Source organism: Pelodiscus sinensis, chromosome 4, assembly GCF_052426305.1.
Source record: "Pelodiscus sinensis isolate ZL-2025 chromosome 4, ASM5242630v1, whole genome shotgun sequence".
Lineage (NCBI taxonomy): Eukaryota > Metazoa > Chordata > Testudines > Trionychidae > Pelodiscus > Pelodiscus sinensis.
Window position 1 is genome coordinate 55,725,719 of NC_143055.1, and position 18,276 is coordinate 55,743,994.

Below are 18,276 nucleotides of genomic sequence, written 5' to 3' on the forward strand. Positions count from 1 at the left end.
TATTGAGTAGTGTGTAACAGGGATAAAATCGGCCCTTACAGAGAGTTATGTGGTTCCCAGAGCTGTGCCACTGACTTTCAGTAAGTAGGGTTGCCAGGTGTACAAGTTTCGACTGGAACACCCAGTAGAAAAGGGACCCTGACTGTTCTGGTCAGCATGACTCCATGCCTGGCTACAAGTGGCTTCATGGGAAGCATCTGGCATGTCACTCAGATTCTCAGGTAGAGGCAGCTAGGGGGGTTCTGCATGCTGCCACCACCCCAAGTGCAAACTCCACATCTCCCACTGGGTTAGTGCTGTATAGAACCCATACTCTGAACTCCCAACCGCCTGCCCCACCATGGAACCTCCTCCCTCACTCAAACTGCCTCCTGGAGCCGGGACTGCCTCACATGCCAACCCTCTGCCCCAGACTTGAGACCCCTTCCTTCAAAGCCTCCACCCCAACCTAGAACCCGCATCCGTCACCTCCTGCCCCAGCCCAGAGCCTTCCTCCCACGTTGTAACCTTTGGCCACACTCCAGCCTCCTGCTATAGCTTGGAGCCCCAGCCTGCACTCCCAATCCCTCATCCCTAACACCTGAGCTCCCCCTCTCCCTCGCTGGAGCCCTCATCCCATGCCGTGTCCCCACCCTGATGAAAATGAAAGAAGCAGCACAATGGACATGGTGGTGTTGGGTTTTCTGCAATCAGAAAGCTGGAAACCCTCCTACTAAAGCATGCAACTTTGTAATGATCAAATTCTGCACGCACTCGGACGAGGCGTTCCTGCGGAAGAAGGCTTCACACCAGCACCTCTGTTCTCTCACGGGCCGTGCGCTTTCATGCCTCGGGCTGTGCAACCTTTCCAGGGGTGTGACCTCAAGCAGGCGCGCCAGGGGTGTGAGCATAGGACGCCTCCTCGTTGCACAGCGCCCAGAGGAATTGTCCCTGTAACTGGCCCCAGCCCGCGGACCGCAAGGCTCGTCGTGAATGTCCGGGGCGGGAAATGCCCGGCCTGACGCAGGCCGCTGCGAGAAGCTGGGGACGAGGAGCACGTGCAAGCGAGCAGTGGGGCCCGGGCTGCGCTAACCGGGGCCCAGACCTGACCCGGGGGCTTCCAGCGGCGTTCGGGAGAACATCGAGGCTCCGGCGGCGGCGGGGGGTGCCCGTCTCTGCCCGGCTGCCTCGCGCGCCTGCCCCAGGGTGTGGCGGGCTAAGAGCCCAGCAGCTCGCTCGGCGCAGGGACAGCGAGCTCCTCCTACGGCTCTAGTCCGCCCTCCCCCCCGCCCTGGGAGCTTGCGGCGGACTCTCCATTCCCGCTTCCCTGGCGCGCCGGGCAGGGCAGGAGCATCGCCGCCTTCCCGCCTGAGCCTCCGCCCGCGGCTGCTCCGAGAGAGATGAGGCCGTGGGTGCTGCTCAGCCTCCTGCTGCTGCACGAAACGCTGCAGAATGGTGAGTCCGCTCGTTGGGGACATCTCGGGGCCCAGTGAGCTCTCACCCCCGCCCCACTGCTCTCGGGACCTCACCTTGGCTCGCCCCCGCCCATCCCCGTGCAGCCCATCGGCTCCTTGCTGCCCGCGCCCGCTTCCCTTGGATTAGCAGGCAGAGCGGCTGTTTTTGTGGGCCACAGTGCACGGCGCTGTACGGACAGTTAACCCCGCGGTACCTCGTCCCTTCAGCCCTTGTTGCTCCTGCTGCTTCATTTCATTCCATTTATTTTCTCCTGCTGCTCTGGGGCGCTCACCCTGCACGGACCAGGCAGCCCTCATCCTGCCTAGGGAGCCTTTTACCCATCGATCAGCCGCACCTTGCCTCCCTCCTCCCCCAGCACGTATTATCTATAGGCGTGACATCTGTGTATAGGGTCCTGCCGTCAACAGAGCTAGGTTTGCAATGTGCTTGAATTTCTGTCGCTGCCTTGCTATTCTCAGGGCTTTGCAATTCATGTAAACGTGTCCACTTTTAGGTGGGAGGTGGGGTTACGCGTTATTCCCACCCACCTCCAGTAAGGAGTTGATTTCTATCTCACGGCAGCTTGGAATGGGAGGAAGAATCCCGATGATTGTATTGTCCATAGAAAGGAGTTGTCAGGTTTAAAGAGTGCAGTTCTCCGTGTCCCAGTCTCATCCATAGCTACCACAAACCCAGCTTCTCTTTTTCCCTGGTTGAAACACGTTATGCTGTTACACAAATCTCACATTGCTGCCAACAACCTGCCTTTAGTTTTCTAGCATTCGTGGGTACTGCTTTCCAAAAATATGGCTTCTTACAGCATAGATTTTTTTTGGGGAAATTCAAGTATTTGCAAAATGCTGTATTTTTTGTATTAAACTCCTTATTTAAAATGAGAATAGGAATCTGTGTGTGGAGGGGGGGCGGGGGGAGTTCTGTACACGGTACACACTACTTTTGTGAGTAAAAACTAAAAAAGCACTGAGGCAAGATGCTAGCAAAATATTTCTATTGATATCAGGCTCCATTCAGGCAAAAGGGGTTCAGAAAACTAGCTTGTTTTGTTTAGCTGCATACTAAGATAATGCCCCAATTCTCAAAGTTTTATTAAAATTCTTTTGCTGTTTTCCCTATCAGTCTTCTAGGGCAATTGCAGTGTAGGTAAAGTGTGCTGCTGTTGTAACGGTAGTATTTTAAAGAAATCACTGTCTTAAAATAGAACAATAATAATTAATTGCAATATAATCAGGTCTAAAATTTAGGGCTAACTAGATATTTTATTGTTCACAGATGTTACTTAGAGTTAACTTATGTCTTAAAGTAGTCTTTATGTACAGTCTTTGTGGGAAGAACATCAACTTCATTTTAATCAAAAGTAAATTTGATGTTGTGCTGTTTGTTTGGTTTTGTTTATTTTTCAAGTCGGCAGCTAGAATAGGGAAATTCATAACTAGCCCTGTCAGATAAATGGCCAAATTGATACTGATCCTGGGTTCAGGGGATTATCTCTATGGGCATATTGTTTTGGATTAGTTTGACCATTCTAAATACATTAGATTAACTGTATCAAACTAAAGCACGGTCACACTTTGTATGTTGGCTCAAGATACTTCCATTGTATCCATATAGCTCTACATACATGGTAAATTCAAAACTGTAACATCCTAGACTGGTAAATTGTGGGATGATGATCTTGTGCTCAGCTATAAGCATTAGGCCAGCACCCAGAAAAATACGGCCCACGCACTGAATCTGCCCTGCCCCTGTACCACAGACCAGTTCACGTTGCATGCTGTTCAGAGTGGCCGGCAATTGGGACCATGTGCTTCTCTGAGCTTCCCTACCCCCAGCACAATATTGCAGTCCTATTGGTTTACAGCCAATGGGCTCTGCTTTGGCCATGCTTGCGGCACACAACATACTCCCTACTGCCCACCTAAGCAGAGGTCTGAGGCATGCAGAGAGCACATGGCCCACAGCTGGCTGCTTTGAGCTGTGGGTGGGTGGGTGGAGAGGGAGGCTCAGAGCCTGCTCCAGGGTTCCACTGGATTGCTGGCTGGGAGCTGCCTCGGTAAGTGCCTCATGGCCAGAGTCTGCATTTGGCACCCCAGCCCCATGTCACAACCCAGACCCTGCATCCCAATCCCCTGATCCGGGTCACAAACCAAACTACTTCACCTCAAGGTCACAACCCCCTCCTTCAGTCAAACTCGCTCCCAGACCCCACACCCTTTCCTGCACTCCAGTCCCTTACCTTGAGCTCCCTTCTGCATCCAACCACTATCCTAGACCCTGCACCGTCTCCATTAATATGGAAAAGTGTGGCCCTTGACCACTTACCAAAATCTTGAAGTGCCCTCCCCCCATCAAAAATGATTGCCCACTCCTGCATTAGAGAATTCTTTCTTGCAGTGAATAATGGGCTGCCTACTAGAATCTACAGGAATTCTAGCACCTGGGATCCAACTCTTCTGACAATCCTAGGGTTGCCAACTTTCTAATGGAAGCAAACCAAACACACAGGCTCCTCTTCCCTTTGAAGCTCATCCCTGCTCACTCCATCCCCTTCTCCCCATAACTTGATCTCCCTCACTCTCTCATTTTCACCAGGCTGGGGCACAGGGTTGGGCTGCGGGAGAGGTTCAGGTTTCCACCTGGTGGTATGGGTTCTGAGGTTTTGGGATGTGGGGGGAGGAAGGCAGCTTAAGGATGGGGCAGAAGATGAGGGGAAGAGGACTTCAGCTGGGGGTGCGGGCTCTCGGGTGGGGCCAGGGAGAAGGAGTTTGGGCTGTGTAAGGGTTCTCTGAGCTGGGGCCGAGATATTTGGAGTGTGGGAGGGGACTCTGGGCTGGGGCAAAGGGTTGGTGTGTGGGAGAGGATTTGGGGAATGGCCTCTGAGCTCAAGTGATTCCTGGCCAGAGGAGTTGTGGAGCTGGTGTGCGGGGCAGTGCATAACCTTGGTGGCCTCCTCTCTGCCAAGGAGCAAGAGGGACATGCTGGCCTCATCTTAGGAGCTGTGTGGAATTGGGCAGGGATTTTTAATGGTCCACTGAGCAGTGCTGACCAGAGCCACCTGGGTTGCTTTTTGACCAGGTATTCCATTTGAAAAATGGGCACCTGGCAACCTTACAAGGCAGCATGGCATACACACTGCTGACTGCTCCCCTACCCTGGCTGCACTAGAGCAATTTACTGCCTCATATGGCTGCCCTCCAGACCACTCTTCCTCCCCAGCCCGCCTGCATAGCTACATATGCTGTGTCTCTTCCCTTGCTTAGTGACCCTTCCTTCATACTCCATGTATAATTGCTGAGAGTTCTCACAAACATCAGTACAGGCAGTCCCCGGGTTACGTACAAGATAGGGACTGAAGGTTTGTTCTTAAGTTGAATTTGTATGTAAGTCAGAACTGGTACATATTGTAGGGGAAACTCTAGCCAAACATTTCTCCAGAGCTCAGTTTTATTCTCCCACACTTCACTTCCCTCAGTCCTTTATTCTCAAGCTGAGGTGTCTGCTGAGAAAAGCCGCTCCGCATCTCCCTTGTCTGCTGGGTCGGGCGCTAGCTTCGCGTCTTCCTGGTCTGCTAGGGGGAAAAGCAGCTAGTGCGGGGTTGCCTCACCCCGTTTGTAAGTAGGGATCCGATGTAAGTCGGATCCATGTAACCCGGGGACTGCCTGTACTTGAGAACAACTCCTGGCTGATTGGCACACTGATTATCACCAGATTTAACCTTCATCCCGGTCTCTTCCCCCCCTTCCCCACCTGGTTCTGTAGGGGCTTGTCTTGTGGCTGGCAGAAAAACAAATGACTTCCGGCAAAAAAGCCTCTTCTTAAAGTTGGCCATGCTGATTTTTAAAAAAAAATTTTTTTTTCGTCTTAACAGCTTTTTTTTTTTTTGGTGCCCCCCCCCCCCTTTTTTTTTCCTCGGCAGAATTTTTTCCTGGTGTGTTTTTTTTTTTTTTTTTTTTTTTTTTTTTTGGGAGGGGGGTGGAGGAGAGGAGGGTGTTCAGTATTTTTGATTAAACCATCTGGCAACCCTACTGACTGATTGGGCAGGTCTGATTAATCACCTGTGAAGCTGTGCTGCCCTGCAGTTTAGAGGGAATTCTGCTGGAGTTCCTTTTATCTTGGCTCTGCATTGTAGGGTATCTTGCTCATATTCCTCAAAAAGGGCTGGAGAAATGTGACCATGTGTGTCCCAGTTCCTGTGGGTCACTCGCAGCTGTAATTGCACTGATTTTTCACCCACACACTGGTAAGATCCAAAAGTTCTGCACTGCTCCAAGCACAAGAGCATCTTGAGTGCAATAGCCACCTCTATTTCCCTGAGAAGATGCCATGAGCGACACTAAACAATGTGCCAGGCACTAGGAAATAGTTTTTTTTTAAGTTCTTGGGGTTTGTAGATGGGAGAGGCACATCTTCTTTGTGACTGCAGAGCAGCAGAGGTCAAAGCGCTGGCCGAAGTGGCTAATTAGGCATAGTGGGGAAACATGCTGGAGGTCGACAAACACAACACAAAAACTACTGCAGTATGTGCTACATAATTGTCAGTAGTAAAGAGAGGGGGAGAGATTAGTTGCCTGTAGAAGTGCAAATTTTTGATTGCCAAAATTGGGCATTTGTCACGACTTTTGTCTTGTTGCAGTGTGAACGCTCTTTGGGTTTTGTTGCCAAAAAGGATTTTTTCATGACAAAACTTGCAAGTGCAGACTAGGCCTGTGTGATTGCTCTTGGGAACCATCACTTCACACTCTGCCTGACTTGTCCTTTCTTGGGTTGCAGTCACTGTTCCCCTGGCAATCTCCTCTCCTGTCTTTTGCTTCTCAGAGTTTTCCAGCCCTTCATAGGTGATGAGGCTCTTGCATGAGTGGGCTACAGTATCACAGGTACTTAGGGTAATCAGAAAAAGCATAAGTAATTATGCAAATTCTAATCTTCATATCAACAATGATAAAATGCCATTCCCATTTGACATGCCAGTTATGCGTGTAACCCTTCTGCCGGGTAGGCCTGACAGCAACCTGGGCCGGGTTCAATATCTTGGGGTCCCTCTCACACAGAATCGGCTCTAGCCCCTACCCAGTAATCTGGGAAAGTCACACACCCCTGGGTGCCTCTGAGAGGCAATGCTTCCCTACTTGCAAGCACAGAGTCTGAGTGTAGGAAAGAAACATTTAACGAAACAGAAACAGAAAGAGAAGTCATATGGCATTAACTTGAGAAAATACCACAGAGTTCATAACCCAAACATGAGCTAAGCTCTCCCCTCCCCCCCCAGCCAAGAATCACCCGAAGTCCCAAAAGTCTCTGTCCCTGGTCAGTGCCACCCAGAGTCCAAAAGTTCACCTGCAGGGTTTCACCTCCCAACCTGGGTAGAAATGGGGGTGGGGAGATAGATAGGGGGCACCTTACAAGCCACTCTGCCATGCTCCACCAGCTCTCATTCCACGCCACCGGACGTTCCGCTGATCACCTGCAGCCGTTCCTACCAGCCGCGCTGTGCTGCACCTCTGGTCACCGCTCCTAGCCACTGGTTGCCGCTCCTCGCCTGCCACCGCTCCTACTGGCCATGCCATGAGCCAGTGATTCCCACCAGCCACTCTGTTGGCCGCTGCCGCTTTAGCTGCAATTTCAGCTCTTAGGCTATGTCTACACTCACAGCTTCTTGCGCAAGAAAACATCCACACTGCCATGTGCGAGCTGTGCTTTTGCGCAAGAGCGTCCATGGCAGTGTGAACGCTCTCTTGCGCAAGAAATCCCTGCCAAGCGTCCACACTGTCCGCTTGTGCAAGAGGCCCTGCGCAAGAGGGCTTACACCTGTTAAAAAGAGTGTAACTCTTGCGCAAGAAGCCCTGTCTTACCACGCCGTACTGTAAATTTCCTTGCACAAGAGCAGGCGGGCACTGTGGACACTGCAAATTCTTGAGCATGAATGGCCGTATTTGTGCAAGAAGCCGCGAGTGTAGACCTAAACTTGGGCTGCGTCTAGACTGGCATGATTTTGCGCAAATACTTTTAACAGAAATGTTTTTCCGTTAAAAGTATTTGCGCAAGAGAGCGTCTATACTGGCATGTGCCTTTGTGCAAAAGATTTGCTTTTGCGCAAAAGCATCTGTGCCAGTGTAGATGATCTCTTGCGCAAGAAAGCTCCGATGGCCATGTTAGCCATCGGGCTTTCTTGCACAAGAAATTAACTTGTCTGTCTACACTGGCCCTCTTGCACAAGAATACTTGCTCAAGAGCGCTTATCCCTGAGCGGGAGCGTCGGAGTATTTGTGCAAGAACCACTGATTTTGTACAGTACAAGGTCAGTGTTCTTGCGCAAATACTCTCGGCCAGTCTAGACAGACGGCTGCTTTTGCGCAAAATCTTGCCGGTCTAGACGCAGCCTTGATGACTTCAATTCTTTAGCCACCACCTGGACTGGCAAAGGAATCCAGCTTCCACTGGACTAGCAAAAAGACTCCTCATGGAGTCTGCTTTAGGTCTATCCTTAAAACATAGGGGGAAGGGTGCAGGCTGGGCCAGTCTTATAGCTCACACCTGGCAGGTGTGAAGCAGGCTGACTCAAGCCCTTTAACCCTTCCCCCACCCCCCACCCCAGCTCAGTTCAGGCAACTCTGGAAGGGGGGAGGCTTGTTCCTCGGAGACCTCTACATTGATGGTGTCTCGCCTGCAAGCACTGGTGTCATGTTTTACAGTTCCCACATTTAGGGGTAGCATGATTTGTGACCCCCACAACAGCCCCAAATTATTTACAATACACCACATTCCATTCCAACACTGACCCTCCATCAGCTCTGGCTGAATTGGATTTACATAGCCACACCTCGGATTCCCTCCCCATCCTGGCATGAGCTGTATTTACATATTAACAGTTAATTATCCTGCAGAGCTAAACAATTGTAGTGGGCACACTCACCCCAGGGCAGCTCTCTCCTGTGAGCTGGCTGATAGCAAGCAGCAGTTCAGCCCCTGCTTATATGTGGTTCATTTTGAGATGATGAAACATCTTCTGATTTATGTTCCACTGGCCTAGCCCCCTGTACAATGCTGGTGGGGATGAGGGAGGGGGGGAGGACCATGAGGGGCAGGGTAGTAATTGCATGTCTACCTCTGCAAGATATTGCTATGCTGGAGGATGACAGCCTGAGTTGAGCCCCCGTAAGAGAAGTGTCTTGCCCACATGCCTTTTGAGCAAATCAGGAAAATATGCAATGGAGTTACTTACCAGGTAAATTTATGCACAGGAAAAGTGCTCATCTGATTAAATGGGTTTTGTCCACGAAAGCTCATGGTACTATATATATTTCTGTTAGTCTGTGGTATCACAGGACTATTTGTTTTTAAAGTTACAGACTAACATGGCTACCTCTCTGAGACAGGATAAGTTGTGTAAATCATGCCACTTTTGCAGGTTTGAGACAATAAGGCATATTACCCCTCTATGTGATTTCTGGATTTGGTTGGGTTAACAGTGTATCCCCACTTTACTTAAGGCAGTGATTACCAACCAGTAGATCTTGGAGCCTTTAACAGGTGATCCTAACTGGTTTGGCCAAGAGGTTATCAAGCCCAGCACTTCAGCTGCCTGTCCCCCCCACCCCCAGACTGCTGCACATCTCCTGCCCTTTGCCTTAGAGCTGTCCCCTCAAGAGCATCTGCTTTCTGGGCAGGGGAGAGAAAGGAGGGGTGCTGATGTCAAGATGCCCCCTCCCACCCTGTATCCTGTCTCCACAGAGCAGAGAGGGGGCATAACAGGATTTGGGTTGGAGTTTGCTGGTTGCTTTTGAGAGTGGTGCAGGGCCAGGGCAGGAGTGAACCTGCCTTATCCCCACTGCACCACCACCCAGGAGCCACCTGAGGTAAGCAGTGCCCAGCTGGTGCTCACATCCCAAAACCCTGCCCCAGTCATGAACCCCCTGCTGCACCCCAAGCTCCAGCCCCAAGCACCCCTGCATCCAAATGCCCTCCCAGAGGCTGCACCTAGAATCCCTTCTGGCATCCCAACTGCCTGCCCCAGGCTCAGCTCAGAGCCCCTCTCAATCCAAATCCCTTGATCCAAGACCAGAGCCTGCACCCCAGCCTGCTGAAAGTGAGGAAGGAAGGAGTGAGCAGGGGTGGGGAGCCTTGGAGAAGGGGCACAAAGGAGGCGGGGCAACAGTATTTGGGCTTGACGTCGATCTTGGATTCCACTTAAATTCAAAAAGTAATCTTGGGCTTAAAAAGTTTGGAGACCACTGATTTAAGTCTTGTGGCAGAAGGAGTTTTTAGGAGGTGGGCGAATGTAGCAAAGGAAGTGCCACAGATTTTATTAACTGACTTGCCTTGCTTCTGCAGTTCTCCTGATTTTGCTTATAATTATAATTCAAGTCTTTGCTAGTTTCATTAGATTAATGATTTATTGGCTATATATCCATGGTCCAGAAATGTTCTTGAAAGTGAATGCTTTAAACACTGGGCACTAATTCTGGGTGCTTCAGTTTGAGAAATCTTATTGTTAAACAGTCTGGGCACCCACAGCTTTAGTTGAAGTCAGTAGGAACTGAAATTGTTAGTTTTTTCTATTGGGCCCTAAGAATTTCTAGTTGGGCATCCAGAATTGATGGCCATTATTGGAAAAAAAAATCTAGCTCTCATCTTGGAGATTTCTAATGTCAAATATATATCACTAAAGAAACCCATACCATTTAAGAAATGTACCAAAAATCAGCATTAATACATAAACTTCCATTAATACATAAACTTCCTGGTATTTGGTAGGTGGCCCCTTCTTTAAAATAAATTGTCTGTGAAATTATAGAGGTGTAAGAAAGGATTGCCACAGGTGACATATTTTAAGATGTAAGACTTACTTAGTCACGTGGTGAATTGAAAGTGCATAACTAAATTGTAGATTTGACTGAAATTCTGACAAAAGGTGATTACTTCCATGTTACATCAAGTTCTAATTTTTTTGGTTTTGATTTGTCTATTCCTATGAAGTGTTACATGCAGATTTTCCTAAATATTAAGAACAGCCAAATATTTTTCTGGAACATGTTATATTGTGAGCTTTAATACTCAGAATTCCAAACTTGGAAATTTATGACCCCAGTCAATTTTTCTATGCCTTCCTTGTATGAAGGCTGATCAAGGTCAGTTTCCAGGAGGGAAAATTAATTTTACATGAAGACTGTAAGACCGTGGTCCCCAACACGGTGCCCGCGGGCGCCATGGCGCCCGCGGGGGCATTTCCATGCGCCCGCCAGGTGCTCGGGGCTGGCCTGGCACCGGGCGCTGGGTGGGGGGGAGTGCCGGCCCCGGGCGCGCGGCGCTGGGCGGGGGGAGCGCCGGGCGCGCGGCGCTGGGCGGGGGCCGCCCCTAGGGCGCAAGTGTCCCCGCACCCTGGCGCCCGGCGGGCGAACGGCCCCGCCCACTGGCGCCTGGCAACCTTGAAAGGTTGGGGACCACTGCTGTAAGACTTTATAATGGACATTTGGGCAGAGAAGAAGACTTTCAAAGATAATTATGGCTGTATATTTTTGGCTTGTTTTAAATCATCAGTACACTTTCTTTTTTTCCTTCACGTTTTATTAGTTACTGGACAACCAGCAAAGAGTAAGCGTCCAAAGGAACCAGGGGAGAACAAAATTAAACCTGTCAACAAAAAAATGAAGCCCAAACCTCCCAAATTAAAGGAGAGAGAATCCAGTGACACATCCACAAAATCCCAGTCCATAATGGTCCAAGTGATGGATAAAGGTCGCTTCCAGAAACCTGCTGCCACGTTGAGTCTGCCCACACTGCAGAACATAGAACTACGATGTAAAGGGAATAAAATTGGGTGGAGTTATCCTTCATACCTAGACACCTTTAAAGACTCCAGACTCAGGTGAGTTTCCTTTCATGTGAAAGAAAATAGAAACTTTATTTTCCAGTTTAAACACATTTTTATACAGCTTTTACGGTTGGAATATATTCCATCTTGAAAGGAATATAGGTTTTTGGTAATCTTAAAAGATAGAAAACTGGCATGATTAGAAAAACATCTCTTGAAATTATACCAATTTTTTTATGTCCGGGGGGGGAATTACTTATGTAATCAAGAAGTGTTTTTAGGTCTGTGTAAAATGTCTTCTTCCTCCTGTGGTTTTAATTTCCATATTCAGTGCTGCTACTAACAAAAAGGGATGGAGGTCACAATTAAGAATCATTAGCAGTGTTATATGGAGAAAGAAACTTGGGAGTCTAATCACACTGTCTGGCTCTACCAGTACTGACTGCTAATGTTTGCCTACTTACTTGACCATATTTTCCAGTACCTGTTTTAATATGGCCAAATTCTCAGTCTTTACTTCTCATCTAGGCAAAACTCAGATTAACTTAATGAGAACTTTTATTGAGAACATATGACAACTGCAGAATTTGGCACTTGAGGACCCATTGATTTGTGTTCCCTAAGACAGTAAAACCTGTCTTAAAAGACTGAAAAAATAGCTTTACTCAAGTGATTTCCTAATAAAAGAAGAGTAGAATTGTAGCAGAGCAAAAATATCTTCAGTCCATTTGGAGTCACTTGCTTTAGGCAGTAGTATGCATGACTGTTGAGCTGTATATATTTAATTTATTTTTAATATGGAATATGTTGAGGTCAAACAAGAATATGCATAGATGCAGGGCATTAGCCACAAGTCACTCAGTAAATCTCTCTCCTAGCATCTAATGTCACAAGTATTAGTGTTTTAAAATTTGAATTAAATCAGAAATACATTTAACAGTATGCAGTACATGGGCCACTGTATCAGGGCTAGCACCCACCTCTTGCAATCCTGCCCTACTATGGGGCCTTATCCCCAGGGCTTTTTCCTGGACACACTTTTCCTGTGGCTCTTCCATGCAGTGAGCTTGGAGATCCCTCAGTGCTCCCCAGGTCTCTGCTAGCAAACTGTCTTAAGCTTAGTCCTAGCTGCCAGCCAGGAGTCTCTTGCTCCCCTGGTCCATACCCCCAGTCAAGCATGCAGTCCTTCCTTCTCCAGCTCCCGACAACTACTAACTGCTGCAGCTCCTTCTATATGGCCCTCCTGGGCCCTGATTGGCTGCTTGCCCAGCAGCCACACTAACCTGTTTGAAGGACTCTCCACTGCTCCTGGCATGGGTGTAGAGAACCCTTAGGCTTCCAGCAAGGGGCCTTTGAACCTAGTTCATCTCATCACAGCGACCAAAGAGTAGGACAGGGCTACTCAACTTTGGAAGCTCCCAAGGCCAGAATGATATTCTCAGCACATGCTGAGGGCCACAACTTAAGTATGGTTGCATATATATATGCAAATACATGCAAATCGCTTCTTTCACACTGATGGGCATGAATACAAAGATTAAGCCTTAAGCTGCGGCGCCAAGCCCAAACGTGGCCAGTACGAGCCAATCAGCACCTCTCAGGCTCTGCTTGCAAGGCTAAGCAGCTAGCACTTCCCACAATGCCCTGGTGCTCCCGGCACCTCCTCCCTGGGGACTAGAAATGCCGACACCCTGTACCCATCTCTTCCAGCCAGCCTGTCTGCTTGCGTCTTTCAGTGCTCACCCTGCCTGGGAGACGCATTGCCGTTGTGGAGTGTTCTTCCAGAGGAGGCTATGTGTTGAGCTCTGTGTAAACCCAAACTATACTATGGGCCGTGTGTTGAGTAGCTCTGGAGTAGCATATAAGTATGAGAGGTTAATGATGAAATTCATGGGTGTAGGTGGGGAGAGTCTGCAGTATTTGGACTTGTCCTAGTTTTGGCCATTTGCTTGCATTTTTAGAAAATGAGTATGGAGTGTAAATCTATAAAAGGTTATAGTTCTGGTCTGGGAAAGAAATATTAAGAGTCTTGATTACATTGAAGAATAAACGCACCAGTGTGATTACTTCAGTGGGCAACTTATGTGTCAAGTTTAGGATGTCATTGTGAAATTTGTCTTGTGTTGGAGAGAACTCCTAACCTTACTACCATAGGGTAGATTCTCAGCTGCTGTAAATTGATTTCAGCAATGTTATGACAGTTTATACCAGCTAAGAAGGTGCCCCATCCCATGAGAGAAGCTGGGTGAGAAAATTATACAAATATAATTGACTGAAAAAATTTAAATTAGTTCTGAAAAGTCAGGTCATAAATGAAATAGACTGAAACATTCAGTCATGACTAAAGTGAGACTCTGGTTCGCAAACTCATTAAAATGCGTAATGAAATGCTGTACATTTTCCAAAGCCCTAAACCAACTAATCAAAGTTGAAAACACTTAAGTTGAAATTGATTTTGATTTTCTAGATTAAAACACTGCAGTCTGGTGGGTTTTCAGTGTTTCTTCCCATTGACAAATTTTCTTCCTGTCCTCTGTTCCCTTTGTGTTCTGACCTTTGCTCCTAAAAAGATATGAACTAGATTAATAGAAACCTGGTTTTGGGGCCTCTCTTGCCTTTCAGAGGAAGTCAGTTATGTTCCTTAGACTCTTCTGAATGTTTAACTAGTGCAGGGGTGGGCAATAAGATGACGGCAGCTCTCCAGTGTTAGCCCCTGCCAGGCTGCCACTGCTATATTTCCCTGCACTTCTACAGGTATGGCTGCTGATTGCTGTCCCCAGCCAAGGAGAGCTGTGGGAAGTGAGATGGACCAGGATGCCACTTCCCGCAGCTGTGGAGGCACAGTTAAATATAGTGCCGGCAACCCACCAGGGGGTTAACTATAGTGAACCAGATCTGGCCCATGGGCTGGTGTTTGCGTACTACTGAAGATGGGAGCGATACAAGACTGACACCTGTCCCCATTTAAGTCAGTGGAAATTTAGCTGTTGGTTTCTGTGAAATCAGGATTAGAGTAATAATGTAAAAATGAAATATTTTCATTTGAGTTAGGAATAAAGTTTGCTCTTTTCTTTCTACAAGCTACAGTTTTATGCAGTTACAATAATGACAAATCAACTGCCATCTTTCAAATTATCTAAAAGCTAGCTGGACTTTCCCAGTGTTGCACGGGAAACTGGTGGAACAAAATTTAGAAAAATAAAAGCTGGTCCTGACAGCCTCCAGCCACACCGCAGCTGCCAGTGCCTGACATCTGGCCATTATAGCAGTAGAAAATTCCCATGCTTTTCTACTGCTGCATAAAGTAAAATCTGACTCAAAAAAGAGGCATTGCAATGTTTAGAATCAGAGCTATTTGGCAAACTTAGATACAAAAGTCACAATAGAAACTGTCTCTGTTTTCTTCCCATGTCATGAGTCTTGGAGCCATTAAAAGCACAGTGGAAGGGAGAGCCCCCAAATCACCATGGCTTGTTTCCCCACCACTGCTGGAAGCATATGGAGGCTGCTCTTCAATATTGCATGTTTTGCTTCCTATCAGATGGTATTTTTGCTAATAATCCTTGAAAAAGCTAATGGTTTTTTGGTAGGGGATAGGCATGCTGTGTCTGCAAATTCTCATCCAAGAGCTGAGTATAGGGATGCCTCAAGCAGTGGGGCTGGTCTCACTGAATTTGAGAGATTTCAGTTTGTCACACCTCAGACTCTTCTCCCATCTTTTTTGATGAAACTATGAGTCAACTACCTGAGCCTGCTGGCACCTCTATAGTCCCTCCTCCAGTACCACCCCCTTGAGCAGCTGCCCCTCCCATGAACTGCGTCTCTCACCTCCCCCCACCCCCAATCCAGGATCATCCAGTATCAAACCCAGGGCCAGTGCCCAGATTTGAGAGATCACCTCCCTGGCCTTGGATTAATTTCTCACCCACCCAGCATCATCCAGTGCTGCCCCTTGGGCCAGTGCCTCTGAAAGGAGACCCCCCCCCTCCCATGGGCTTCATTTCTCACTCACTCCCTGCAGGATTGTCCAGCCCCACTTCCTTCATCCCTCATCCCCCGACAATCCTGCCCTACCCCCAATGGTCCAGCCCCATCACCCCACAATCCTGCTCTCCTTCCACTCGCTCCGAGTGGTCCAGCCCCCCCCCCCGGACCAGCTCGCCCCCCCAAGGATCCAGCCCCTTCAATTCTGCCCTCTCCCCCCCCGTCGCTCCCAATGATCCAATCCCCCATCCTGCCCTAGCCCCCACTTGCCCCCAGTGGTCCAGCCCGCCTCCCCCCTCGGACCAGCTCCCCCATTCATTCCCTCCCCCCCCCCCACACCGCTCTCACCTGAGTGGTAACACCAGCCCCGCCCCCTCTGCCTAGAGCGAGCCTCAGCAGCAACCTGCCTGCCTATTGGTCTGCCGCCGGGACCCGAGCCTATTGTAGTATTGAAGAGGGGCCTCCATATGCTTCCAGAAATGCCGGGAAAGCTGCTTCTCCCCGCACTGCCAAGCTCCGTGCAGCCCCGGGGAGAGGCTCTCATCTCTCCCCTCCCACAGTACCTTAAAACCTTCTCCTGGAGGAAAGGTTATCCCATGGAAAGTTTGGTTGCGATTGGTCTTAGTGTCCAAGTTATTAGAGCACAAACATTCTCCTTTATATTTTAGATTATATTTTGTAGCAATAGGTGCTTCTTTAATACAGTAGACAGTAAATCAGTATTTATTCACCTGCTGGTAAAGCATTTTTTCTAAGGACCACTTCAGTCTCTTTCCTGCTCTCTGGCACCTATCCTCCTTGAGATCTAAATTCAATCTTTAGTAACATGGTGAGCTTTCCATTTAAGACCATAAATGAGGATTTATTTGCCTTTTCATTCAAGGCAGGCTTTTGGTGGAAGTTACCTGCCATCTTTCCTGCTGTGAGGGCAGGGGACTGACTCAATGACCTCTCGAGGTCCCTTCCAGTTCTAGTGTTCTATGATTCTACCTTTGTCAGAAAGTGTCTCCAATCACTGTTCTTTTTCCAGAACTGGAATTGTTAATTCACCTCCTCGCCATAGTTTGTTGTTTAGATTACAATTAATTAAGATGCTTAAATGTAGAAAAATTAGCCTTCAAAAATGTTATGGGTTTGCCATTCCCCAGAACTACAATAGAGAGAAGTGTTTCAGACCCTGAAGTCTCTTTGGTATATGGATGTTGAAAAGTGGGGAGAGGCTTCAGAGAAGAGCTACAAGAAAGGTTTACCCGACTGTTAATCAATCTTACAGTGGGAAGCAGGTGATTTTATAAGGTACCTTGATCACAATCTATAATTACTGAACAGGTAGAAGATGCCTTTTTGCTAGATTTTAAACACCTTTTTGTATGAAGACAAAAGGATTTGGTGGTTGTAAGTTGAAGATGGCAAAGTTCAAACTGAAAATAACCCTCACTGTTAAAATTGTGGCTTATCAACTTTTGGAATAACTTATCAGTGGATATGGTAAATTCTTCATCGCGTTGAATTCTTTAAATCAGGGCTGAATCTCTCTCACAGATTACTTAATTCCACCACCATTTGAAACCTCAGGTTAAATTCTAATACTTTTATTATGTAGGAAATTAAACTAGATTGTCATAATAGTCTTTTCTGGCCTTAAAATCAGTTAATATGTTCTTTAGTTTTCCATAAGTCTAAGATGTTCATTCAGCCTTTTAACTTTTTTCATAAAGCAGTTTCAGATATTCACCACAATCTATTTATCTTTACATGAATCTAAGGAGAGGCATTTTTACCTGGAAAAGCAAGTTGTGAAAAGTAATTTCTTTCTTTGTTTTTCTGGCTTTGGGAGAAGTGTCCAAAAGGACCATTTACAAGCAGCATCTTCTAAATGAACTGAAGGTTGCATCAAACCATGCGGCACAAGTTAAATTGCCTCCTCTAGAAGAGGCACTACAGACACATTCTGATAGCTTCCCAGAAACATTTGCCTCTAATTCTTATGAATATGATCTCTGCAAAGCTTAAAAGTTAAAGATGGAAAAGAGACTTGCATCATCCAATTGTTTTCCTTGCTAATGCATTATTTTCTGCATTATATTTTATACTATAGTGCCATTTGGTTTTCGCTTCACATTTTTACCCAACATTACTGTTTGAACCAAGAGGCTAAGTTGACAGAGCTTCTTGCATAAGGAAGTCTCTTTAAACAGACATGATTGGTTTACCTTCTAAGTTATTCCTGCTCTGTAGTTTCCAAAAGTGGAAAAGCAACCAGAAAATATATAAAGGAGGGGGATGTAGCCAACCTATAGCTTCGTTGCCCTTTGCATCTCTCTCCCTCCTTTTTTTTTTTTTTTTTTTTTTACTAAAATTAATGCAGGCTCATTATAGTTGGTTACCTTCTTTAACTGAACTTAACAAAATACATTGCTTCTGTAGATGTATACTTTCCTTCCTTCCTTCCATGCTTGCTTGCTTCTTTCCCAGGAAAGCAGCCAGGAGCTGATGAAATCTACATGCTTTCTTTTATGCTCTCTAATGCATGTTAGTTACTTTAATTTCTAGCATGTAGATAAGTGGAGACTGTATATTTAGAGAATTCTTCTTACAGACAAATACTATTTTTAAAGTTTGTGGTGAAGTTTTTATTGTAGGAAATTATGGCACGAAGCCTACTTCTATGTAGACGCCTTAGCCAGGAAAACCTACTTCTTTCAAATTTCACTGTGCCTCAACAGATCTGCTGGCTGGCTAAGAATCACTTTTGCAGTTAATAAAGCTAATAGCATTTTTATCCAGTAGGTGGCATCTATCAGCTGTAGTATCCATGTCTTTCATCACAGCAAGTTAAAGAATAAATAAGTAATACTGTAAAGGGACTGCTTTTTAAACACAATCTTAACGGGCCTTATTTTTTCATGCATGAGCAAATATTTGCTGACACAATGTACATTATTTAGGTGTCAAAATACCTGACTCTGTCTGCAGATCAAGTCAGGTTTGTTTCCAGATCTTCTGGATACTTAATTGGGTGGGTGCAGCTA

At 47.1% G+C, this 18,276-nt stretch overlaps 1 protein-coding gene across 1 annotated transcript in view; it reads left to right on the forward strand.

Annotated features, from left to right (window-relative positions):
* Positions 1–859: 859 nt before the first annotated feature.
* The window catches only part of PDGFRL (platelet derived growth factor receptor like), a 38,369-nt gene continuing 20,952 nt past the window's right edge, over positions 860–18,276 (forward strand). The window contains exons 1-2 of the mRNA XM_006128436.5: positions 860–1,434; positions 11,020–11,314. Of these exons, the coding sequence (XP_006128498.2) occupies positions 1,380–1,434; positions 11,020–11,314 (350 nt within the window). The 5' untranslated portion in view covers positions 860–1,379. The remainder of the gene's footprint in view (positions 1,435–11,019; positions 11,315–18,276) is intronic.